A 24,634-nucleotide genomic window follows, 5' to 3' on the forward strand; every position below is an offset into this window, starting at 1 on the left:
TACAAAATAATACCTAGTATCACGCAAACGAAAGTTTACTCTCTTCCTGTTTTCACCAGTTTTCAATTGACAGATAGCTACTTCTCCAAGATCTACCACTTGGCCCATAACATCTGTTTAAGCAACATAATAAATTCAAATAACTATAAAGTGCTACACACAAAATAGAAAGTAAAGTGAGGATCGTTTTTGGTGCATACCAATCAGAAAAAATGTTTTGAGCTTTCCTGTTACAATTTCCTCGTAACTTGCTAGAGAGAGGAACTGATTTTCATCACGATAATCAGTAGGTTTTATCTTGGTATCTCCAATGACGGTGAGTTTGTATTGAAATTTTGATGGTCTATATTGACCTCCAGCAGCTGAAATCTTAAAGTTTTCAAGCTCTCTCCATTCTCCCAGCTGTATATCGCGTTGTACACGATACATCAGAGTTCTTTTGCATGAGGCATGAATTTTTTGACCCTGCAAAAACGTAGTATTAGATTCAATATAATTTGGGATGCCTTAATTAAATTAATTATAAACCTTATGATCTTACCGTTTCGTCAGCGAAGATGCACTCAAGAGATTCGCCCCCATAATCAGTCTTTGTTTTCCATGTATGAAGAAGCTTGAGTCGAATTCGCCATTCCTCTTTAAAAGGCTTGAGATCATTGATAAGAACCATTTTTCTTGAGGCAGACATGTTTGTTTTATGAGATGTGTGTGGATGTTAAAGCCGTCTTGGATTCGGTATATATAGATAAGTGAATAATTTAGGTCAAGAGGAGTTATGGACTGGTTAGATTTAGTGCGTATATTCTCTGATTTTATAATTGATCTGTTGTAAATATTATAGGATTCGTTGTAAATATTGTTAAATAGGTTGTCCGAAATTATGGTAACTAATTTAGTTTTAATCCGAACTAAATTATGAGACAATGTAATCTACAGCAAAAAGATATGCACCTTGGTATTCACGTTTACTTAGGTAACATCTTTTGTAAATCAAATATTTTGAGAAGATATAGAACTGATTTAGAAATATGGTTATAATTGCTTGCAAGGAGTTATTGCGTGGTTAGATTTTATGCGTATATTCTCTGCTTTAAATATGTTAACTAATTCCTATATTTTGTAAATATTATGAGAGTGGTATTTTAATATTGTTATATATGTTGACGCAGATCATGGTAACTAATTACGAAGGCAGCGGACGGAAATTATGAGGCAAGGTAATCTCAAGCAAAAAGATATGTTACTTGGAGAAAAATATAACGTGGAAAAAAGGTTAGAATTAAATAATGATCATTAAATTAGTCAATCAAATCTTTAGAAATATATAGGACTGATTTATAAAATATGGTTATATAATCTCGCGAAAGTTATGGTAACCATCCGAAGATATGAGACATGATAAGGATATTTACAGAGTCTGGTTATGAAATATCCAAAATTATATGATTACACATTAAATAAAGACGATCACATAAACAATATTGACTTACATTGGTGCTAAATAAGTGAAGGGTTTATACTATGAATTAAACAATCTCACTTGATTTAACAAATATTTTTAAATGAGCATCGGAATTGGAATATGGGTAGAAAGAATAGATCTGAAGTTTTAGGAGCTATTAACCATCGTAGTGAGAGTGTTCCACGTTAAGTTGCTGGTTAGGTAATTCTCTATTGGACTATTGATTATTGGCAAAACACATGCTTTTTCATTAAAAATGTGATTCAAAGTAAAGTAATGAAAAAACAAAGCGAAAATAATAAAGAAAATGGAAATTCAAAAACCAACATGAAACAAAACCAAAATAACAAACTAAGCATATGTAGGGTAACCCTCACATAACTAATCTTATTTTTTCTTCTCCATTGATATTCATAGCACATAACTTGTTGGATGTAGAATTTATGTCATTAAGATCACCATCTCTTTCCTTGCGCTTAGAGAAAGATGCTGAAACATCTTCAGATGAACTCTCAGTGTGTTGATCAACCAAACGAACCTAAGAACGGATCAAACGTTTAGCTCCAAACAATCTCATTCATATATTGTGTACTTCTATAATATAACCATATTCATACCTCGCAGGTAGTTAGAGTGGAACTGGTGACAATGGAATTCGCTGTGATGGACATCTTGTATAGATGCCTAGTTGGTCTGTATATCCCGGTTGCTGGGTAAACCAAGAAATTCTCGAGGAACTTCCATTGATCAACCTGTAAGTTCTTAACACGGCCAAGGAAGGCACTCTTACAGGTACAATGTATCTCAGATCCCTACAATAACAATTAGAACTACATTGGTTAGTCGTTGGCAACACAAAATTCTAGAAAACAAATAGATTCAAACAAAAAACATACCATCCTATCTTCAAGTATGAACTCGAAAGTGTCTTCTCCAGAATAGTTTGAATGTTGTGTCCACGAATGAAGAACTTTCACTTCAACCTTCCAAGTAGTTTTATATGGTTTGAGATTGTTCAACATAGTGATTTCGCTGTTTGTAACCATAGCCATAGTAAGTTAAAAAGAAAAGGTCGCCGACTGCTAATAAGAACCTAACAGAACTTTTATAATTGTTTTTTTTTTGTGGTGAGGTGTGGAGAAATCTAGATTATATAGGTAGGTGATTAATATAGGTTATAAGGTTAGCTAAACCATATCGTTTAGAAGATAAATGGGCCACGAGAATTTGCAATTTTTATAAAGGTTTATGCTTGTTTAAAAATATACAAACAGTAATTAAACCTGTAGCCAAACAATATTCACTTAATATACTATCCATATTGCCAAACAATCTCAATGTGTACTTCAACTTTAATAATATAGATAATAGTTTATTAGTACAATAGTTGATTGGTTTTGACACTAATAATTGTTGGAATTTAGATAGTTAAGAGAAAAATCAGTAGAAATTTGGGTTTATGATGTATTATTGTGATATATTTAAACAAAAAGAAAGTTTCAATACGCAGAAAAATAATTAAGAATAATATTAAAAATATTAAAAATTTGATTTGATGTATCCAAATAAAATGAGACTATATTATATTTATAGATCATGGAAATCATGAATTTTGAAATAAATTTCCAGAAAATATAGTTTACTACGAAATAATTGAGCTCTAAGAGCACCTCCAACCATTAAGAATTTTTATTAGAGCTCTATCAAAAAAGCAATATAAAATTAATAGTTTATTTAGAATTAAGTTAAATAATAAATATTTGGACATTTAAAAAAATCTAACAAATCATAGGTGGACATGTGGGCTTTGGGTATTTGGAGAAGTTCTCAAAGTTGTTTTGGAGAGAAACTAATTCTAAACTCTCTATCTCTCTCTCTCTTTTTCTAATTTTTATTTTATTTTAAAATAGTTTGGAAACTCTTCTTAGTACTACCATTGTAAGTGCTCTAATAATTAAAAAAATACAAATTTTTAAAAATTAACAACAAATGAAAATATAATACCTCCAAAATAGATAATTCTATGTCAGATTATGGTCCATTCTTCCAACTATTTTTGCACCCAAACTTTACCATGTGTCATTGTAGATCATATTACTTTGGTATTTAAACAAAATTAATCCTTATATGTTTTCAACAATTTAATTGCTTCATACTATAGATTAAACAGTTGAATGAGAGATTTAACAACCTCATTCCTATTGCCTTAGTAAACTTTTCATTGTTAATAGAAGAAATGTAGAATAATTCTATAGAATTCAACCATATTATTTTTCTAATGCCGAATTCGGAGTTGGTACAAGTTTTTTTTTAAATTTAATTTTTTAGATTTTTTGGATATCAATGTTTGGATTCAGTTGAGAAAAAACTCATAACTCAAAATACCGTAGAACAAGACTCATTCTGTATTTATGTCGAATTTAATTCAGTTCTGAATTTATTTTTATCGAGTCAGATATGTTTGAGTTTTCGAGTTCGGTTTATTTGCTCACCAGGCTTTATACCAATCACATTAACTTTTTGGCTAAAACTTCAACTTCAACCACATTGACTTAGTGAATGAAAATATATAAATACCAAAACAGTTGATAATTCATATGAGAGGATAATCCCTAATGAAACAATTTTTAGAGTTAAAAGTTTAGCCATTCACAACTTTCTGTCTTATAAATTTGTTTCTATACTATTGTATTTTAAAGTTTGAATAGTATTGTTGTATTCTACACTAAACAAATACTCCCTCTATTTCAATATAGATAATGTTTTAGGTGATTGTTTTTGTTTCACAATAGATGATGTTTTCATATATTTAGGTAACTTTAACTTTATGAAAAACTGTGTAATCAATTGTATATTTATTATTTTTATTTATAATTAAATAAATTAGTTTTAAATTATATTTTAATGACTTTTGTTTAGAAAATATAATTTTCTTAATATGTGTGCAAAGAACCAAAACTTCATCTATTATGAAACAAAGGGAGTATGAAATTTGAAGTGGAGTAACTAATAATATTGTGGTTTACCACCAACTGGTCCCAACTATGCAAGAAAAAGGCAGACGTAGGTTTCTATATTTGGCAACATCGATTAATGAGTCAAACGTGTTGGTGTCATCAACGCACCTCTATCATCTTTCTGCGAAACTTCACATTTTCCTAATTTGTTCAGCAAAGCTTTGGTCAGATTGCAATGGCCAATGGGTATAGGTCCTTAGGATAACATTATTAGGAGTCCCTTAAAGCATTCCTTAGGGAAAGGAGGTGGGGACCGAGAAAGAAAGAGAAGGGAAAAGCCCTTAATTAAGGGCTGTCCCTTACTCTTTAATGACCAAAAAAAAAAAAAAAAAAACCAAAACAAGGGACTCTCTCCTTCTTTCTCTTTATCCCACCTTCTTTCTCTTTATCCCACCAATAATGTTGCTCTTAGTCCTTAAGGGATACAGACGTAGCTAATAAATTCACAATAAACCAAATTTTAAATAAAGTGAAGAAAAAGAATAATATGCTGCCTTTTAATTAACTCGTCTAAACAAAACAACTTTTTAAATTGTCTTTTTCATCCCAGTGAGTGCTTCAGCGAGCATGGTAGCAAGAACAGAGACAGGTAACAAGGAAGAGGAAGAATATACGTTTGAGTGCGGCTCAAATTGATAACCAAAGAAGTGCAATCTCACTCTTAAGAGTAACTTGTGATCCAAGAATAAAAAACTACTGTATCACAATCAAATGGAAAAATATATATACACACAAGATGCGACCTATATGTACTAATCCTTGCTTCTGTACCTGCAACAAGACCATCAAATTTTGAAGATTTAACAAAAATTCACTCAATGGATTGGAAACACTTGACATAATGTCTTTAAGGAGCTTTACCCATCAGCTGAGGCGTTCTTGGTTTTCACTTTGGTGAGGCACGCACTCCTGTTAAAGATTGATCCAGAGGAGAGATCTGAGTCCCATCATGTGACTGTGAAAGGTGTTTGCCCATCACCCGAATCGTCCTGCGTTTTTTAGGAAAGGACTGAGTTGGTTGGTGCTGCTCCTTGTTTTGAGATGACAAAGTTTCTTTAGCTGCATAAATTAAAACCAGAACCTTGTAATTAAAGACTCAGTCCTTCAAGCACTTAGATTAGTAGACTAATAAAAGGATATGGACATAAAGCAAAGGCAGATCCTATTATTTTGATCAACAGAGAAGATAGGTTTGTTTCATCACCTAGTGGACGTGTATGTGGTTGTGAAGGTAGATGCATCACTCTTGTTGATGCCTCATGGGTATCTACAACTTCTTCCATATCATTAGCTCTTAGTTTAGCAGTTCCACGATCATCTACTCTTGAGTTGCTAGTGTTCTTTGGATCAGCAACAGCGGTTTCTGAATCCATTAGATCCTCATGCGATATGAACAATACGCGAGATGGTAACCGGCACGCTTCACATAGCCAAATGTCACGGACAGGTGATAGTACCACCCTTGCGCAATAACTGGAAAAAAAAGACACAAAACGGAATAGCCATTAAACCAATTATAAGAAGTTGGTTTTGTTTGGTCAGAGCATCATTTACTTACGTATGCTCGCGTGTATGTCTGCACTTGAAACATATCATCATCAAACCAGCAATGCCCACACTTCCACATATCTCACAAGGGTCCTCCTATGCATAACGCAACAAAATAGCAAATTCATCAGTTGATAAGCAAAGGAGCAGTGGCAACTGAACTATTACAATCTGAATCAACAACACTAACAAGTCATGAAACAGTTATAAGTTTCCCGATTCCAAGAAAACTGTGAAAATCAAGAAAACACAACAATCAGTCACAAATCACAAGTCTTGAACACACATGTTTATATATGCCAATCAAATTAAATTTAAAACCAAAAGAATCCAAGAATCACCAAACCAAGATCAAGAATTGCAAGCAAACTAGTAAAGACAAGATTTTTAAGGTTTTACTTTCGATTCTTGCATTGCTTTCTTTGAGGAAAGAGACGAGCTTTCGGATTTATCTTTGTTTCCGTTTCTTATTTCCATCGTTATTGATCTCGAAGGCTCTTCAGTGGCCTCGAAACGTGGTTCCGATGTGGAAACGACGGAAAAAAAAGATGCAGTTTCCCTAAAGAACCCTAAAACTCAAATCTTGATTTCATCATATAAACCGAAAGGACCATGTTAAAAAATTAAAAAATAAAAAATATTTAATTGATTTTTCTAAATCTTAATTCGCTGGATCCTGGTATAAACTTATTTAATTATTAATTTATCTAAAATTTAAAGTTTATCAAACTTATCTAAATAATTTCAAGTTTTCAGAATCATTGTTAATCTTGGTTAAATTAAATTAAATATGTCAATAATTTTCTCACAAATCATGATGGTTACAGCCAGTCTACAAAACATTTGTATATCAATTATACAACTAACTTTTCTTTAACATGTTGTTTGCATATTGGACTACATGTTGTTTTGTTTTACATACTAACTCGTGACATGTAGAATCCATATCTCCCCTAATAACATTTGAGAGATATGCCATTAATTAGACATTGGTTTTAACTTATGAGGAACTCATGAAGTTTTATACATAAGACTATCTCCAGAGCATATATCAGTTTTTGTAACCAAAACAAGTTAGTCATAGCTTCGGAGAAGAACCATTAAAGAAGTCTAATCTCACTTATAGCTAGTAAACTGACTTGTGACCCAAGAAAAAAAACCATTTTAAAAGGAAACTCTTGTCGACATGGCGAAACCCCATCCAAGGGGCTGCAAGATTGATCAAAATTGTTGATAAGAACATGAGGATTGAGACATAAGGTTGCTGTCAATTTGGCCATGGCCGGTATGAAGAGTGACACTTTCATTCTGGTTTGGCTGATATATATTGTAAAGAGAAGCCCTAAAGTATTGCTAATAAATATACCAGTAATGGTACTTATTTGTTTGCTTTAAAGAAATTGCCTGTTATGGTACTACTGTGTTAATGGAGTAAACAACAGAACAGTTTCAGTACTCACAAAATCTACATTAAAACTATCATTGAGGTGAAAGTAACAACAACAAGGCCTGACTTTATTACTTCTTATTACAACAAACAAGAACACACATTCAGACAGTAGCAAACAAAGCTATTAGTAATTACCAATTTTCTTGAGATAAGATGCATCGATCAAACTCTCTCCCTCCTGTACTGACGCTGATTTCACCAGAGCAAATGAAAAAACAAAAAAAGCAAAACACACTACGTCAGAGTCAAGAACAAGCACTTGAAGATGTATATGATGTTTTCTAGCCAAAATGAATCTACAATAATTAAAGGGCTTTTGACTTTGAAAACAAAGAGGAGAAGGTAGTATGCATACTTTAGCGGTATTGTCAACCACATCTCCAGCATCAAAACGTTGAGCAGCTTGATTAGAAGTTCCAGGAACGAGTGCTAATGACTTTTTCGTCACGAGAAAGACCCCCCAAAGGAAGTTCTTTGTTTTCTTCTGCATCTCAATGATAACTGACAAACACAAAACAAGCATTATTCATTCTTAAAACCAATGTGAATAACACACAAAAGAAAGAGTAAGATGAAAGAAGAATGCATTAGGCTTTACTTTGAGAGGACTTGTCCAGCACTTTCGAAGAGAATATCAGGAACGGCTTGTCCTTGACGTTGATTCTGATCATAGCATTGCGTCTCTTCATGGTCTCAAATAGATAAGCATGTTCCTCCTTAAACCTGAAAAAAAAAGCCGTAAGTTTTTGTGATCACAATTACTTTAACTCCTCTGCTCTAGAAAAGGATACCTTATTGTGTTCTTATCATCTGGGAAAATGTACATCTCGACATCTGAAAGCGCTGGCTTTCTGTTGGCAAACAAATCATTCAAAAGACTGCCTATTGGGACCAATTCGACCTTGAGTACGACAGGAATCGTCTTTGAAAGATTGTAAGCCTTCTTGCGGATTACAGAAGCCGGCTGTGCCCAAAACACGCCGTTAAACTCTGATGGTGTAGCAGAATCTACAATACGTCCCCTGGTTTAATGGCATAGAGTTATAGTTATTTTTTTTAAAATACGCACATCTTCAGCAATGTAACAAACCCTAACTATAACGAGAGACTGATATGATGGAAGCTTCTAACAAAACAGCATATCTAGGCAAAAGAAGACATAGGTTTGAAGTGATTATGTAACTCACTTCCAAATAGGGGGCAAAGCTGGTCGATGTGGAAGTAACTGCAACAGCTTTTCTGATAGGATTGATCGGCATATCTCTTTTGAACCAAGATCCTTAGCTCCACCACCAACTTTCAGTTTTGACCCTTTAAAAGCCAAAAAGTAAATGTTATTTCAATCTTTCAGTGAGAAAAGTTTAGTATCTTAGGCCTCAAGAGAAGAGTCAAATGAGACCCACCTTCTACTACTGCTTGTCGTTTAGAAGATTGTTGCATGACTCCTGAACGAATCTGCAAAGGCCTAGGAGACTCAGCCCTTTTAGGTGGAGGAAGGAGCATGTGATTGGTTTTGCGAGCCACAACTGTAGAACTCAGACTCCTAGATCTTGGAAAGCAAGCAAGCTTTGTTAAACCCGTTGGAGAACGAGCTGGAACAGGTTTTGGCACTTTGAAAGTTGAGTTATTGCCCCCACTGGATGAAAGTTTTCTGACTTCCTCCGGTGAGATTAACCTCATTTTCGATGATTCAGGAATCTTTTTCCATCTGGGAACTGGATTTGAAGATTCAACCCTCGCTTTGCCCTTTTGAATCCTAGAGGGTGCTGCTTTGATGGACGCTGTAGATAATCTGTTTTGAACAGGCCTCTTCGAACAATCAGCACATACAAAATCTACTGAGGCCTCAAATGAAACTTTATCCATGCAGTAACTAGGAAAGCAAAGATTAAAAAATGAGTTTTAGGGGTCAGATATTAAAAACAGCCGTTATAAAGCTAAATGTAGAACATAATATAACTGAGATAGGAATGTAATCCAAAAGCTTATATTATAGACGTCAAAATCCACAGCAACAACACTCAGAATATGAACACACTTCTCACCGGTGTTCACAGGCTATACGGCATTTACAGCAAGTCACAAGCAGTCCTTTCCATCCTTGGTTTCCACATGTTTCACAAATTGGCCTCTACATATGATTTGAAGTAAAAGAGAACCCATCAGCAAACCAAAGATGCATAGGTAAAGCAATACAACTCTATTCTTCTTCGTTAACTACCATTTAGGAATAAACTAGTGATTCCTTAATCAACGAAAACATTGTAAAGACTCGTTAGCTCATGTTTATGCATCACTGGACCAAGTGTAATGTATAACCATGGAAAGTAAGACTAAAATCAAGCACTGCATTACAAACAAGAGACTCAAAACGAGAGAGGCAAGCAATGATTCCCAACTCAGCAAAGCAAAGCAAAGCCATGAGTACTTTTCACAGTCTCGATCGAGTCAGAACTCATGTCAAACAGGAGAGGAAAGCTCACTCAGAACAAAACAAAAAAAATAAAAATCAATCCTTTAGGGAATCAAGAGGAAACCCATTGATCAAGACGAGACATTTACGTGTTTACTATAAGTAGCAAAAAAAAAAAATTAAAAAACCCTAGATTGAAAACATTACACTCATGATTTGAGTAACAGTGCCAAAACGCGTGATGTCAAAATGCAGGTAGAAACTCATAATCAGTTCATACACAAAAGAGACGAACTTTATTAAATCAATAGACGAAGTAGTTCTCAACTTTCCTTGCTTGCGAATTACGTAAGCCAGTAAGCATATAACGGCTGAAACACACACACAACGAAAGCAGAGCAGACGAGGTCAGGTAAAGACAGAGAGAGTGATTCAACATACCATACTGCCGCTATGAGCTGAGAAAAGCCCTAATATGAGAAAACCAGAAGGAAAGTTTGGAACTTTAGAGTGAAGAAAGGGGTTTTAGAGAGAGAAAGCGTGTTGAAGGAGGAAGGTGGGGGACTTGAGGGACCAGTGTGTGAGAGAGAGTGGGTGGAATTAAAAAAAAAAAAGTCACACGGAAGAAGAAATACATTTAAAATAGATAATTTGCAATAACTGCCCAAACCTTTCACTTAAATGAAAAACGGACCCTTGTTTTCTTGGAACTTACATGAAACCCCATATGTAAGTAAATCATGAGATATTGATTGATTGGTGATCTTTGAGCAGATTTTCTTCTTCTTCTGCTAGCCTATCAGATATCGACGTGACACTCTTTTCTACTCTCTCTACTTTTTCTTCACTAGTTTGACTAGCTGCATATATTCCATTTTTTTTTTTGGATTTTATTCCAAAAATGCTATATAGTCTTTCTTTGTTAGCTTATACAGAAATGGAGTGTATAGGAGACTTCCGAATCTAAATATTTGCTATAACTTTTTATTATTAACTGTTGTTAATAGTAAATATGTTTGATATAACAAGTAACTCTGTAAAAAAAAATTGGCATGTGAGTATACGCTCTTGCATACTGCGACAATTTACCCTATGATTCGATATTTGGATTATGCGTGAAGTATACAATGATTCACATAGTATCATTATTCTATCGAAGAACTAAGTACACATGTATATATGTTCTTGCACTTTATCGTAAACATTATCACCAGTCAAATAACAAAGTGAAAGTGATGAAGATATTAACGGTCATCTAACGGACTTCCTAACTAAATTGCTATCAGGGTATCATGCATGGTCCGAGAAGGAGAAGGAGATCAAGTTCAATAAGAGTATACCAAGGTGCGGGAAGTGTCAAGAGACTCTAAGCAGGACAGAGGGTTTAAACCCAAATACAAATATGAAGAACACGTGAAGCTCATGTGCATGACCTTTGTCAGTCGATAAACACTTTGAGGGCATGAAGGGGATTCCTCACACTTGTATTGTGCCTTGTCCTTTTCGTCTGTCGTATACCGTTATACGGAATCAGAGTGCAAGCGTGAGAAAGGATTGTGACAAGAACACACGAAGGCTGAACGTTTTGGAAGAGAGTGAGTGAGAGATGTCGTGTCAAGAAGAGCTTAAAGACTCAAAACTTTCTTTACGTTTTCAAATTATTTTCAAAAAATCCTTTCAAAAGTAGAAATAAAGATAAGTTTGGTAACTATGCAACATTGCTTCTAATCTAGTAAACATGAGATAAGTTCATTTTATATATAAATTTCTTCACTACGATCAAATCTACCAGAAACATTTTAAGAGAGTAAGAGTGAAAGCATGGGCTGAAATCTTCTTACAACAAGAACATAACATAGCTAGAGAGACTCAAAACAGACAGACAGAGATTACAACTAAGCTAGACTCAATGACCTTTGAGACAATAAGTGCACCAACAAAACCAGAGAAAGTTAACATTCTTAGAGCATCATGAAAGAACAGAATCCACTCAAAGCGATCAAGAGAAGGTAGGTGAGAAATGTGCTTGAGTTCCTGAGAGCAAACGCGCTGCTCTCTGTCGTGTAGTCCGGGTTAATCCCAGTGCTATTGTTTCCAAAAACTCCATTGGTTGAGGAGGTTCCTGAAAAAGGACTGTTGCCATTGCCACCAGGAAGTGTGGTTGAGCTGCCTTTTGGATTGGTTGTGCCTGGTGTCACAGTGGTGCTGCTACCGGAGCCACTAGAGAAAATAAAAAAGCAACAACACATAAAAGAGAATATCAGACAGGTAACAACTACTTTGAGGCATTAATGAATCTGGTTAAATGAGTTTATAACCAGACCTTGATGAAACTTCAAATCAAAAATTTATTTATTTATTTATTGGTTCAAGTAATATTAATGATGATGTTTGCTATCCTTAATTGATTTGAATAATATCCTATCTCTTTCACAACAAAAGAAAAAAAAAAGAGTTGCAAACTTGGACCCAAATCAAGCTTTAGTCCACTTGGTACTCTTTGCCACAAATATAGAAATCAAATTCTTGAAAAGCCATTTGAATCAGAAGTATAACCTGGCACTAGTAGGGAAGGTGCATCCTGAGTAACCTGTACAATTAAAAAGGTTCCAGCAAACAAAAAAAAAAGTTAATACATTGATGATTATCCACAGAGTTGAAGCTATAAATTAGTCTTTATCACTCATTTGGCATATCCACATTGTCTTAGAATCTTATCAAAATCACTCAAATTGTAACCAAAACATAAAGCCTTCAACTTTATGTGACAAAGAGCAGTCAAATGAGGATAGTTGAGACTGACTTGGATCAGAGTTAGTTGGAGTGGCAGTGCCACTGAAATCACAAGTGCCTGGAGCTTGGTGCTTCTTTTGGAAGAAGCTATTGACTGCATAGTTGCAGTGAGACCTAACATTGTCAGGGTCAAAGCAAGGTGCTTTTGGGTGAGTAGGGTTACAGTCTGCTCCATTGCCACATGCATAGTCTAGTGTGCTCTGTAGCACTGTATCACTCAGCCCTGTTTTACACACACACCATGAGGCACCTACATAGACCAAGAGGTAACATTTAGTGGTTGATTCAATACAAAAGCCTCCATATTTGTTGTTTTATAATGTGAAAGCCAACAAGATCTGTGGTAAAAAAAACTTGGAACTCAGTTTGAGGGGTTTAATCTTTAAAAATTATCAAAAATATAGCAAAAAGTTGTAAGAAAACAAGCAAACCAGCAGAGTTTTCTAGAGATTTGTGAACTTTTCCAAGGAAGAAAACACTTTTAAAGAAAATAATAAGTAAATTAAAAAATGAGACAAGAACAAACAAATCTTGAAACCTTTTTTTGTTATTCAAAAGAAGAGCAACCAAAAAATACAGCCTGAATGTCAAGAGAAAATAGCTAGTACAAATGGTAACTTTTTAATCTGTTTATCAATGGTAGAACACTAAGGAACAGTAAGACCCTTGAGTCAAGGGCCTTGACTACTACTACAAGAACCCATTTTCAGACCATAGCCAGAAAGGCTTGAGACTCGGACAGTAAGAGAGACAAGACTAATGCCAAGAAATCTGAAGGAAGAGTGGAAGTTTCTTACTAGAATGGCCAGCCATGGCTAGAAGGAGAAGTGAAAGAACCAGAGCAGCCATAGATGCGTTCAGACAAAATGTCACAGTTGTCCTCTAGAAAGAAAAGTAGTGAAGATAGAGAAAGAGATCTCTAGAGAAAGAAGGAGAAGAGAAAGTGGAGAAAACAGCGAGAAGTAGAGAGAGTGTGGCTACTTGATGTGTGTAAAGAGATGGGTGAGATGAGAGAGTGGCTACTTGTTGTGTGTCCTCTTTTGTCTCTCTCTCAAAACCCTTTTGAGTGCTGTTTTACATCATTTAAGAACTCAGCTCATGTAGAGTTACGTATATCTTGAGATTTAAATTAAAAAAGACATTGTTGTATTATTAGAGTACAGGTTGGTAGATAAAATTAAATAAAAACAACAACAACTAGTTTATTACTTATTGAAATAAGCCAAATCTTTGTGTTGCAGGCTGTGGTGTTCCACACAAATGTCGATAATAATAAAATGCTATGTTCATAATGGGGTCAGAAGTGATTTTCTTTTGTTTATTACAGTCTGCAACACTCCGTAATCCATTGAACAACAACTTGCACGGCGCTGCTGAGCCATCAGATAATATAGTTGTGGATGGAATTAATGTAAAAATCAAAAGCTTGATAGTGTCCCAGTTTATGTATTACAGTGTTGCAGATTTTTTGGACTAAATAAATAATAATCAGATTTCTGTTTTTTTTTTGGGTTTAAAAAGAAACATTTAAGAAAAAAATACACTCCAACTGCATAACATTATATGGATCACATGAGAAATATATACACAGTAAATGGGCCAGGAATATTTCTTAAGCTCATGAGCCCAGGAATCAAAAATAATAAGGGTAATTATGTAAAATACAAAACTCCTCAAAAACCCTAATTTCACTTTCATCTCAATCACCCCCACTCGAATATTATAGCAGCGCCGACGAGGAAGCAGGAAGAAGAAGAAGAAGAATCAAGAATAATGGCGACAGGCAAAACGGTGAAGGATGTCTCTCCACACGAGTTCGTCAAGGCTTACGCTGCCCACCTCAAGCGCTCCGGCAAGGTATAATAATCTTACAGTCGAATCTTGGAAATGTCCATTAGTTTCTGCATTTATTACAACATCGTGTGGTGTAGATTGAGCTGCCACCGTGGACAGACATCGTCAAGACCGGTAAACTTAAGGAGCTTGCTCCTTATGACCCTGACTGGTACTACATCAGAGCTGGTATGTACTACATCTCTGGTCACTTGTTTAGTTAGTGTTTGTGTTTCTGAGATTTAAAGTTGAACTCTTTTTTTTTTTGGTTTGTAGCGTCGATGGCAAGGAAAGTGTACCTGAGAGGTGGACTTGGAGTTGGTGCGTTCCGCAGGATCTATGGAGGAAGCAAGAGGAACGGAAGCAGACCACCTCATTTCTGCAAGAGCAGTGGTGGTGTTGCTCGTCACATTCTTCAGCAACTTCAGACCATGAACATTGTCGACCTCGACACTAAAGGGTTAGTTGTTGTTTTATCTTATATGTTACATGTTTTAAGGTCAATATAAAAACTTGTAATGCACTTGTTTAGTCTCGTAGTTTATTGACTTGCTTAAAGTTGAAATTGTGACATGGGTTCATTTAAGATTTGTATATGGTTTGGTTATTACTTGGTTCATTTTACGACTTGATCATTTTTGACTAGCTAAACCTTCTTGCTTTTTCATTCTCATGTGATTAGGGGGAGGAAAATCACATCGAGTGGTGAGAGAGATCTTGACCAAGTCGCAGGAAGGATCGCAGCTGCCATCTAAAATCGAAGATCACAAGTTTGTTTTTTGAGGTTTAGATACATATGGAATGAGATTGCATTGGAAACCAGTCGTGGAATCCCTTCTCTCATTTTATGTTTTGTTTTGATGAGTTGTTTCTCTTTTGTTCCTATACGCAATTTGATCTAATCGACGACCTTGTTCTATCTTCAGTTTAATGAAATTTTTTTAGCGATAAACATATATAATAACTGTAACAAGTTTGCCAATGCTTTTGCTGTTGATACGATTTCAATATTAGCAAATAAGAAAACAAAGAAAAACAAATGTTTTTTGTTGATTTAATCGGAATGCTTAATTATATGCAAATTCAATGTTAAATTAATCAATTTTGTACTTGATAACTATTACTCCCTCCCTCTGTTTCATAATACTTATGTTTTTCCTTAATGCATAAAAATTAAGAACATAATTTTTTCTTAAAAAAATATTTTAAAGATATAATTTTAAAATCAGTTAACCAATTATAAAAAAAACAGTAAAATCTAATTGGTTGAACAGTTTTTAATAAAGTTAAAATTAACCTTAAAATCTCAAAAATTTATATAAATTAAATTAAAATAAAATAATTATTCTAAAATATCATCGATATTGAAACGGAAGAAGTATTATTCTCCTTGGGTGCGCATGTTTCTTAACAAAAAAAGATACTGCTATTTTCTGAAAAGCGTAAGGAAACCACAAAATTCCAGCTTTTACGTGCGTTGATTTTTCAGATCTGTAAAAAGTCTATCCCCATAAACTTGGTTAAACCATGATTAAATGTCTGGTTAGCACGTAACGTAGAGACATGCGTCCATATATTTACTATGCCTAAGAAGCTACCTTTTATAGATCCAGTTTCCAAAGTTACTGAGACAGTGTATATCATTGTCTGATTGGCGCTTTTTTTAATTTGCTGACGTGGCTTAAAAACTAAACGTTGTTAATAAAAGGAGTAGAAAACAGTAGTATTCATCAATACGTAGAAAAAATAGTAGAAAGGAAAATAAATGAAAAAGACGACTCCGAGAAAAGGAAAGCGAAAGGTTTCTTCGTCGAGATGGTAAAGCTAATAAAAATGGAACCTTCTCCATTATTGTTAGCTTACCTTACTATCTCCGACCACATTTAGAGAGAGAGAAAGAGACAAAGTTCATTTTGTGTTTGTTCTTGATTCCTCCTAAAACCAACCGTGTCTTCTTATTATCTCCGGCGATGACGACGGCTGAGGGGGAGTACTCGAAGGCCAAAACTTCTGTTTGGTGGGACATAGAGAACTGTGAGGTGCCTAAAGGATGGGATGCGCACGCGATAGCTCAGAACGTGAGTTCTGCTTTGTTGAAGATGAACTACGGTGGTCCTGTCTCAATCTCCGCGTACGGCGACACCAATCTGATCCCTAAACCTGTTCAGCAAGCCTTGTCTTCTACTGGTGTTGGTCTTAATCATGTTCCTGCAGGTTCTCTCTCTCTCTCTTTTTTTTTTACTGTCCATCTTTCTTAAAAAGTGGGATCTTTAGTTTGATCATTGTTTGTTAGTGGTTAGTTGATAATGATGATCCAGGATCTCTACTTTTACAGCGATCTTTACTATACATGGGAAGAAATTGAATTGGGTTTCATCATATTGACTTTGGAGTTAATTATTTTTAATTTTTTTGGAGTTCACAGAGTTTTGTTTGATCTTAAGAGTGTTTTTTTTTTGAGTTTATGTTGCTTAGATGATGATCTTAGTTTTTTTTTTTTAACTGTGATCACATCTCATTGTTTTTAGTGTCGAACATGAAAGATTTAACTTGTGTTGTTTGGGTGGTGTATTAATAACAGGAGTGAAAGATGCGAGCGACAAGAAGATACTAGTGGACATGTTACTGTGGGCTGTAGACAACCCTGCACCAGCCAACTTCATGCTCATCTCCGGCGATAGAGACTTCTCCAATGCTCTCCACCAGCTAAGCATGAGGAGGTACACTATTCTCCTTGCTCAGCCTCCACGTGCCTCGCCTCCGCTTATTGCTGCTGCCAAATACGTATGGCTCTGGACATGCCTAGCCTCGGGAGGTCCTCCTCTTACGAGTGGTGAATCTTCTCGACTGGTCGACAGTGGACGCTCTCTTGTCTCTAACTATGAAGAGGCTAAAGGTCCAGTTTCTGAACAAAGTCAGTCCAATAAACCAACTGATTCAACTCCTGACGCTCGAGATGGTAACGACAAAAACCCCAGAGATAATCACGTTCCGAGAGGAGGATTACCTCAAAGAAATATGCTTCAGAATGGCAGAAGAGCCGCAGGTGAATCTGTTGCTTCTGGTGGTGGCTTTGAAGCGCACCATTCAGATATAAGACATACATCTCAGGTAAACTTGTATCGTTTTGTGGCTACTTACTTGTTGGTAGATCTATTCTTGAATATGGTTTTGTCCGGAAAGAATATAATAACAAACTGTATGATTTCTTTTATGCAGACTGCATTTGTAGTCAGCAACACAGCTCAGGCCAACGTTTCAGCCAAACCCATACTTGAAGCATCGTTTATAGCCAGTCACAAAGCTCAGGCTAATCTTTCCGCCAAAACCATACATGAAGCATCGTTTATGGCCAGCCACAAAGCTCAGGCTAACGTTTCAGCCCAACCCATACATGAAGCATCGTTTATGGCCAGCCACAAAGCTCAGGCTAACGTTTCAGCCCAACCCATACATGAACCAGCGTTTGTGGCCAGTCACAAAGCTCAGGCTAATCTTTTCCGCCAAACCCATGCATGAACCAGCGTTTGTGGCTAGTCACAAAGCTCAGGCCAACGTTTCACCCAAACCCATATATGAACAGCGTTTGTGACCAGTCACAAAGCTCAGGCCAACGTTTCAGCCAAGCCCATGCATGAACCAGCGGTTGTGGCTAGTCACAAAGCTCAGGCCAACGTTTCACCCAAACCCATACATGAAGCAGCATTTGTGGCTAGTCACAAAGCTCAGGCCAACGTTTCAGCCAAACCCATACATGAACCAGCGTTTGTGGCTAGTCACAAAGCTCAAGCCAACGTTTCACCCAAACCCATACATGAAGCAGCATTTGTGGCTGGCCACAAAGCTCAGACAAACGTTTCAGCCAAACCCATACATGAACCAGCGTTTGTGGCTAATCACAAAGCTCAGACAAACGTTTCAGCCAAGCCCATACATGAAGCAGCGTTTGTGGCCAGTCACAAAGCTCAGGCCAACGTTTCAGTCAAGCCCATACATGAAGCAGCGTTTGTAGCCAGTCAAAAAGCTCAAGCCACCGTTTCACCCAAACCCATAAAGGAAGCAGCGCTTGTGGAACCTGTGTTGTGCAATGTTTGCCAAATTAGATGCGCCAATAAAGATGCATATAACAGTCACACCTATGGTAAAAGACATCGAAAAAACTTGGAGCTGCAAACTGGTAAGTCCGAAAACATGTCGCGTGGGCCAGTTGGGCTCCCTACGGAGGTGCTGGAGAAACAGAAGAATAGGAAGAAGAACGCGAGTGAAGGTAGTAGGACTAAACCAAAAGGGCATTATTCTTGTCGTTTGTGCAATGTGGTATGCCAGAGTCAAGTTGTCTTTGAGTCTCATCTGAAGGGCCAGAAGCATGCTACCATGATGAGTCAGTCAGAGGCAAGTTTCTAACTTTTGAGAACTTACAAATTTACAAACACACCAATTTTTACAGTTTACTAAGCATATGCTTGATAAATTAACGTTGATTCAGGCGTTCACTAATTCTAAGAAGCTTCAAGAGAAAGGTGTCTGGGAAAAGGTTCAACCAAAAGAAGCAGTTGCAGAGCCTAAAGCAAAGGCACTCAATGATTCTAAGAAGCTTCAAGAGAAAGGGGTCGGAGAAATAGATCAACCAAGAGAAGCAATTGTGGAGCCTCAGCTGCAGTCTCAAAATGTTCAAGAGGACAGCAAGTGCTTTGAGAAGCATGTTGCCATGGTGAATCAATCTGAGGCACGTTTTCTATCTTTTTAAACATACTAAGAGCAAGTCTTAACAATGGTAAAAAGAGAAGGAGTGAAGTCTTATATATATATGTGTTTGGATCAGGCCGCACTCGTTGATTCTAGGAAGCATGAAGAGAAAGTTGTCCGAGAAAAGGTTCAACCAATGGTAACAGTTGCAGAGCCTCAGTCGCAGTCTCAAGAGACACAAAGTTCTTTGAGAAGCCCAACGAAGAGCTCAGAGAGATATATGGCAAATCAAAAAGCAGTGTTAAAGAAAAATGTTCAAGTACTAAAGACTGGGTAGAGACTGTCTTCTTCGGTGATTTTGGAGCATCAGTGAAAACACGGTAAATTTTGGCAGCTTGGACTTGTTTAGTATGTCAATAATGTTTTTAATAATATTCTGTAATGTTTTTAATAATATTCTGTAACTTGTGCCACAGAGAATGTTTTGATGGCATTGTCAAGCCAGTAAACCTGTCTGGAGGGCCAACGGTGCAAGAAAAGGAGGTGATGGTACCACAGGGTTTGTCAACAGTGGTTTGTGATATTAAATCTCATTGGACGAACATAAACCATACTACGGTAGTGACAGCACTTCTTGTTGTACCTCTTTGCTTTTTTGGATCAAAATCAAACCCATTGAACATTTTGTTTTTTAACTCTTGATGCAGCCTGGTTCTGTAGCCAGTGATGATGCTAAGTCCAGCGTTTCAACCAAACATATAACGAAGGAAACAAATGTTTGGCCTGTCTTCTGTCATGTCTGCCAGATCAGCTGCGAGAGCAAGGTTGCATATGCAAATCACATCTGTGGGAAAATACACCAACAGAAGAGGGAGAGGATGTTCGAGAGAGACGCCATGCTTTCTAAGGAGAATGCTGAGAGGTTGGAGAAGGTATTGAGCAAAAGCCAAACCGCCTTTGCTTCTCAGAACCATGCTGCCATGGTCAAGGAGCAAACAGAGGCAAGTTTTATAACTTTTACTATTTTGTTTTCTTTAACGAATTTGAAATCTGCTTCTTTTTTTTTTATTGTCAGTATTGCAAAGCATACAAACGTCTCCTTAGGTTTTATTCCCATTTGAAGTATGAAGTATATATAAGGCTACATAGCAGTATATACATAGTGAGACAAAGAGAAAGAAGCTAAACTAGATTATTGTTGCAGCAGGCACACATTGATTCAAGGAGAACTCAACAAGAATTGGAACAGGCACTCATTGTCGACTCAAGGAAAATCCGAGAAGAAGGCGATCAAGAAAAAGAAACAACCGAGGAGCACACACTTGTGAAGACTGTGGATCATGTGTTTCAAGGGGCACAAGAAGACAAAGAGGACGTAAAGGAGATAAACCACATATCTGAGAGCATCAAAACGCCATGTTGCATGCCTTAACTGAACTGAATCAAGAGTCTAGTATACCCAAAGGATTGAGGTAAGAACCGTTAATCAGGGGGGGTGTGGCTTGAGCACTTTTGATCAGTATGTGCTTTTCTAATGATCACTTGGGTTACACAGACTTGAGAGAGTACAACTTCCAGCAGACGGGAATGTGACCAAGAAGTTTGAAGATGGGTCCAAGCATAAGCCCCCACCAACACCATCGCAACCCGTAAAGGACTTTGCAGGACTTAAGGAGCAGGCTGCCAGGGAAGAGGCTAAGGTCCAACCTGATAACTTTTGGACCAGACTTTGGGGGAAAAAGAGTTAAAAAAGCTTTGCTGAATTATTGTCTGATTTAAAAATTAAATTCAACTATTGCTGCATTATATGTATGTTAGTGTTCTAATGAGACTGAGAGGATGTAACTTTAAGTAATGACTAGATTTTGACCCGCGCTTTTAAAGCGCGGGATCGTTTCTTTTTACGTATTTATTATTATAATCCATTTTAGTTTCTACCAAAAATTGATATCATATAATTTTATGATTTTTAGTAGTTGTTGTTATAAGTTTGGATGATCTATACGTATAATAATGTTAACCTTAAAATGAAATAATTATTTTGCTGTTGGAAATTTCAGCAAGAAATTCAATTCAAAAATATTTGCAATATAATTTAATTTTAGAATGGTAGTATAATTTAAATTAAAAATAACTTGCAACATAATTTAAATTAAAAATTGCTAGTAATAACATGTAACCCATATTGTAAATGTATGTTTACGTTTTATAATTGTATTTTTATATATAATATCAAGTACAATGTTAAATAGTTTTGATAGAATTTACTATTGAAATAATTAATTAAAAGCCCATATACTTAAAAAGTTTATTAACCAAAAATCTAGAAGTTAATGGACCCCCAACAAATCTAATATTCTGGTTTAGAGCTCGACCAAAACACATTCTTCATTTCGTCATATTGACCGTTCGAAAAAAAAAACCAGAAAATGATTGATTTTTGACGTACTTATTGTTATAACCCATATGTGTTTCTACATAAGATTATATCATGTGTTTTTATGATTTGGTTTAGTAGTTGTTGTTATAAATTTGGATGATCAATATCTATACAAAATGTTACTCTTAAAATAAAATAATTATATTGCTGTTGCAAACTTAAGCAAGAAATTCAATTAAAAATTATTTGCAATATAATTTAATTTTAGTATCACAATATAATTTAAATTAAAAATGACTTGAAATATAATTTAAATTAAAATGGCTAGCTATATAATGTCAACATATTGTAAATGTATATAATTGTATATTAATATAATATCAGTTACAATGTTTAATATTTTTGATAGAATTTACTATTGAAACAAATTAATTCAAAGCCCATATAATTGAATGTTTATTTTGAAAAAATATAAAGTTAATTGGCCCCCAACAAATCTAATGTTCTCGTTTAAAACCCAACAGAACACTGATTCGGTATTTCGTTATGTTGACCATTCTCAAGACTGAAAAAAGAAACAGAAAAGGAAAAAAAGAGAGAGATCGAGAACGGTCTCTTTGCCGACAAAAGATGAGACGAAGAAAAATCGGTGTTCGATGGTGAAAAAACAAAGGTGTACGACTCTATATGAGTAAATACGAAATCAGAATCTCGAAATCTGCCGGTATACCATCATTTACTCTCTCATTATCTTACGATTCATCTACTTGATCTGAGAAGCCTCTTTATAGATATGTTCAGGTACATGAAAATATCTAATTTCTTCTTAATATATAGATGTTATGCTAATCTAAAATCTCTTCTCTGATTTTGACCATTCCATAAATGTTTTGCATGTAGAAGTATCAGATGACTTGTATGTTGATTCTGATGATCGATCTTAGTCAAGCGGATCTTCGATTAGCACTGAATTTGACCATTCCCTATTGGGGTCGGAAACACCTAAGCAATCTCGAGCTTCTCAGATGTCAAGCTCGTGATGTCCATCGGCTTGCTCAAAATCTGAAGGGCGATGTTCATTTCTTTGACAACCATGAAGGTGATGTCCTTTACTAGGGGTGGGCGTTCGGGTTCGGGTCGGGTATTTCGGATTTTCGGGTATTTCGGTATAGAGGTGTAGAACCCGTTCGGGTATTTTTTCACTTCGGATCGGGTTCGGGTATTTTTAGTTCGGATTCGGTTATTTCGGATCAGGTTCGGATATTTAGATTTTGAAAAAAAATTAAAATTTTCATTTCTCAAGTTTCTTGTATTTAAAAATATAACTTTCAGTTAACTAATTTTTTTTTCTAATAGATTGAATGGTTAATAGATTTGGACATAACATTTTAAAACTAAAAAGATATTAATTTAGTTATTTTTTTTTAAATTTTGGATGTATCTTTTGTTAATTTTTGAAATAAAAAATTTGACATGCATTTTAAGTGAATAGCAAATCATTTTTTCCGTAATTGTATGTATATCATATGAACTTAAAGTATGTGTAGTATCAATATAAATATTTTATATAAAATTAGAGATATAAACTAAAAATATAAGATTAATTATACATATGTTCGGTTATCTTCGGATATCCATTCGGGTTCGGGTATTACCCGTTCGGGTTCGGGTATCCAATCTCTCCTTATTCAATACCCGTTCGGGTATTTTGCTACTTCGGTTCGGATTTCGGTTCGGGTTTTTCGGATCGGGTTCGGATGCCACTTCGGATATCGGGTAAAGTGCCCACCCCTATCCTTTACACTTAAGATTCTTAAACTTTTATGATATTTAATACATAATCTTGGTTTATTTTGATGTAAACTACAGTTGGCCTAATGAAATTTTGGGTTACTATATAAAATTTGGGGTTACGTTAAAGTGAGGGCTTATCAAAGGTCTTATACTTTGCAAAATGATGATCCGGTCTGTTTGCAAAAAAAAAAAGGATGACTGATTAAAATACACAGATACGTACCTTACTCAAGCAATATAGAATTTTTATGTCACATAATAAATAATTCAAGTACGTACACTTTTTGGTTTGTTCTGACGTTAATGTTTTAAGTTTTGTAGGGTAATTGCTATGTAAACAAAGAGATAATTCTCAAGTACATCAACTAATGGCCAGACCATTTTGTAATCTGACCAAACTGGTATAATCTATTTATCTTCATCCTCTTTTACGTCTAGTATGTTTTTTTAATCTTCATCCTCTTATATCTGGTCTGTACACAACATGTTGTTTTTATACTCATCCTCTGATGGAAGGACATGAGTCAAGTCGAACCCAAAGGACATGAGGCAAAGTCCAACCAAAGCCTTACAGTACACAGATAAGTCTCCGACTATAGCTTTTTTTGGGGTTAGAGATAATGAGTTGACTTAATTATATATACAATGGATGTGCAGGTCGTGCAGTTAAAGGTTTTGAGACAGAGCTTTATTCATCTGAACGACATGGGACAGAGACATAGCGGGAAAGCAATTCGAACCCATGTAAGTGCATTTTAAAAGCTTCTAATTGTAGTAATTAGGCTTGGAACTGAAACTGGTAGTTAGGAAAAAAAAAACGGAGATTGTTTGATGAATGTTCATTGAACTATATTTGAAAAACAAGTAGAAAGTTAGGATTGCTTACATTCTCATCCGCCAAGATGAATTCCATGGTTTTCCCTGATTGTTGAATGTTTTGTTTCCAAGAAGTGTTTTCGATGGCCTCAAGTCATTAATGCCGATGACTTTTGTTCATTAGAAGCACTCAATTTTCTTATTTGCATTTTAGAACCCATTTTTTTTGTTTGACGGCATGAGTTTGATTAGGAAGAGGCGTTGTTATTTATAATAGGAAGAGGCGACATGGAGAGGTGTTTAGGTTATTGGAAAAAACATGTGGCATACTCTAAATCTTGGCGAGATTTTCTAGTTAATATTAGTAAATATAGTTACCAATTTGAAACCTAAGATATTATTGTACACGCAATATAATTATGGATTATATTTTTTTGAATCG

The 24,634-nt window shown here is 35.5% G+C and overlaps 4 protein-coding genes, 3 long non-coding RNA genes and 1 pseudogene across 7 annotated transcripts; 4 read left to right on the plus strand and 4 right to left on the minus strand.

Annotated features, from left to right (window-relative positions):
- The first annotated feature begins 14 nt into the window (after positions 1-14).
- On the plus strand, positions 15-4,797 carry LOC117132450. The gene is made up of 2 exons (XR_004456017.1): positions 15-1,217; positions 2,087-4,797. It is a non-coding gene; the product is annotated as an uncharacterized LOC117132450 (long non-coding RNA).
- A 293-nt stretch (positions 4,798-5,090) lies between these two features.
- LOC103847921 lies at positions 5,091-10,752 on the minus strand. Its single transcript, XM_033286497.1, has 12 exons — positions 10,332-10,752; positions 9,523-9,608; positions 8,881-9,350; positions 8,665-8,788; positions 8,269-8,499; positions 8,076-8,200; positions 7,833-7,978; positions 6,427-7,666; positions 6,038-6,123; positions 5,684-5,952; positions 5,341-5,538; positions 5,091-5,250 (listed from the first exon to the last, which is right to left on the minus strand). The coding sequence occupies exons 1-8, from the start codon at positions 10,332-10,334 to the stop codon at positions 7,640-7,642; spliced, it is 1,212 nt and encodes a 403-aa protein (XP_033142388.1). The 5' UTR covers positions 10,335-10,752; the 3' UTR covers positions 5,091-5,250; positions 5,341-5,538; positions 5,684-5,952; positions 6,038-6,123; positions 6,427-7,639.
- Positions 5,232-6,504, minus strand: LOC103861115. The gene is made up of 6 exons (XM_033287378.1): positions 6,427-6,504; positions 6,196-6,198; positions 6,038-6,123; positions 5,684-5,952; positions 5,370-5,538; positions 5,232-5,250 (listed from the first exon to the last, which is right to left on the minus strand). Exons 1-6 carry the CDS (start codon positions 6,502-6,504, stop codon positions 5,232-5,234), a joined length of 624 nt encoding a protein of 207 aa, XP_033143269.1.
- An 877-nt stretch (positions 10,753-11,629) lies between the features above and the next one.
- LOC103860571 (PLASMODESMATA CALLOSE-BINDING PROTEIN 1) lies at positions 11,630-13,761 on the minus strand. The gene is made up of 4 exons (XM_009138191.3): positions 13,481-13,761; positions 12,694-12,933; positions 12,447-12,480; positions 11,630-12,110 (listed from the first exon to the last, which is right to left on the minus strand). The coding sequence occupies exons 1-4, from the start codon at positions 13,530-13,532 to the stop codon at positions 11,852-11,854; spliced, it is 585 nt and encodes a 194-aa protein (XP_009136439.2). The 5' UTR covers positions 13,533-13,761; the 3' UTR covers positions 11,630-11,851.
- Positions 13,762-14,339: 578 nt separating this feature from the next.
- Positions 14,340-15,472, plus strand: LOC103860572 (40S ribosomal protein S19-3). The gene is made up of 4 exons (XM_009138192.3): positions 14,340-14,540; positions 14,615-14,705; positions 14,793-14,976; positions 15,199-15,472. Exons 1-4 carry the CDS (start codon positions 14,457-14,459, stop codon positions 15,269-15,271), a joined length of 432 nt encoding a protein of 143 aa, XP_009136440.1. The 5' UTR covers positions 14,340-14,456; the 3' UTR covers positions 15,272-15,472.
- A 605-nt stretch (positions 15,473-16,077) lies between these two features.
- LOC117132440 lies at positions 16,078-21,011 on the plus strand (annotated as a pseudogene).
- Positions 16,901-17,756, minus strand: LOC117132445. The gene is made up of 2 exons (XR_004456012.1): positions 17,524-17,756; positions 16,901-17,466 (listed from the first exon to the last, which is right to left on the minus strand). It is a non-coding gene; the product is annotated as an uncharacterized LOC117132445 (long non-coding RNA).
- Positions 21,012-22,247: 1,236 nt separating the features above from the next.
- LOC117132449 lies at positions 22,248-23,826 on the plus strand. Its single transcript, XR_004456016.1, has 3 exons — positions 22,248-22,383; positions 22,483-22,681; positions 23,452-23,826. It is a non-coding gene; the product is annotated as an uncharacterized LOC117132449 (long non-coding RNA).
- The last annotated feature ends 808 nt before the right edge of the window (positions 23,827-24,634 follow it).

The sequence above is a fragment of the Brassica rapa genome, chromosome A03 (assembly GCF_000309985.2).
Source record: "Brassica rapa cultivar Chiifu-401-42 chromosome A03, CAAS_Brap_v3.01, whole genome shotgun sequence".
In the NCBI taxonomy this organism is placed as follows: Eukaryota; Viridiplantae; Streptophyta; class Magnoliopsida; order Brassicales; family Brassicaceae; genus Brassica; species Brassica rapa.

Excerpts from the sequence above, each read along its gene's own strand:
- LOC103861115 (XM_033287378.1), bottom strand. The coding sequence starts at position 6,504 with ATGGAAATAAGAAACGGAAACAAAGATAAATCCGAAAGCTCGTCTCTT. Across the intron at positions 5,953-6,037 it reads AGACATACACGCGAGCATAC|TTATTGCGCAAGGGTGGTAC; the intron begins GTAAGTAAATGA and ends TTTTTTTTCCAG. Across the intron at positions 5,539-5,683 it reads ACCACATACACGTCCACTAG|CTAAAGAAACTTTGTCATCT; the intron begins GTGATGAAACAA and ends TAATTTATGCAG.
- LOC103847921 (XM_033286497.1), bottom strand. Across the intron at positions 8,500-8,664 it reads GCTTTGCCCCCTATTTGGAA|GGGACGTATTGTAGATTCTG; the intron begins GTGAGTTACATA and ends CCATTAAACCAG. Across the intron at positions 8,201-8,268 it reads GATGATAAGAACACAATAAG|GTTTAAGGAGGAACATGCTT; the intron begins GTATCCTTTTCT and ends TTTTTTTTTCAG.
- LOC103860571 (XM_009138191.3), bottom strand. The coding sequence starts at position 13,532 with ATGGCTGCTCTGGTTCTTTCACTTCTCCTTCTAGCCATGGCTGGCCAT. Across the intron at positions 12,481-12,693 it reads TCCAACTAACTCTGATCCAA|GTTACTCAGGATGCACCTTC; the intron begins GTCAGTCTCAAC and ends TTAATTGTACAG. Across the intron at positions 12,111-12,446 it reads ACCTTCCCTACTAGTGCCAG|TGGCTCCGGTAGCAGCACCA; the intron begins GTTATACTTCTG and ends TATTTTCTCTAG.
- LOC103860572 (XM_009138192.3), top strand. The coding sequence starts at position 14,457 with ATGGCGACAGGCAAAACGGTGAAGGATGTCTCTCCACACGAGTTCGTC. Across the intron at positions 14,706-14,792 it reads CTGGTACTACATCAGAGCTG|CGTCGATGGCAAGGAAAGTG; the intron begins GTATGTACTACA and ends TTTGGTTTGTAG. Across the intron at positions 14,977-15,198 it reads GTCGACCTCGACACTAAAGG|GGGGAGGAAAATCACATCGA; the intron begins GTTAGTTGTTGT and ends TCATGTGATTAG.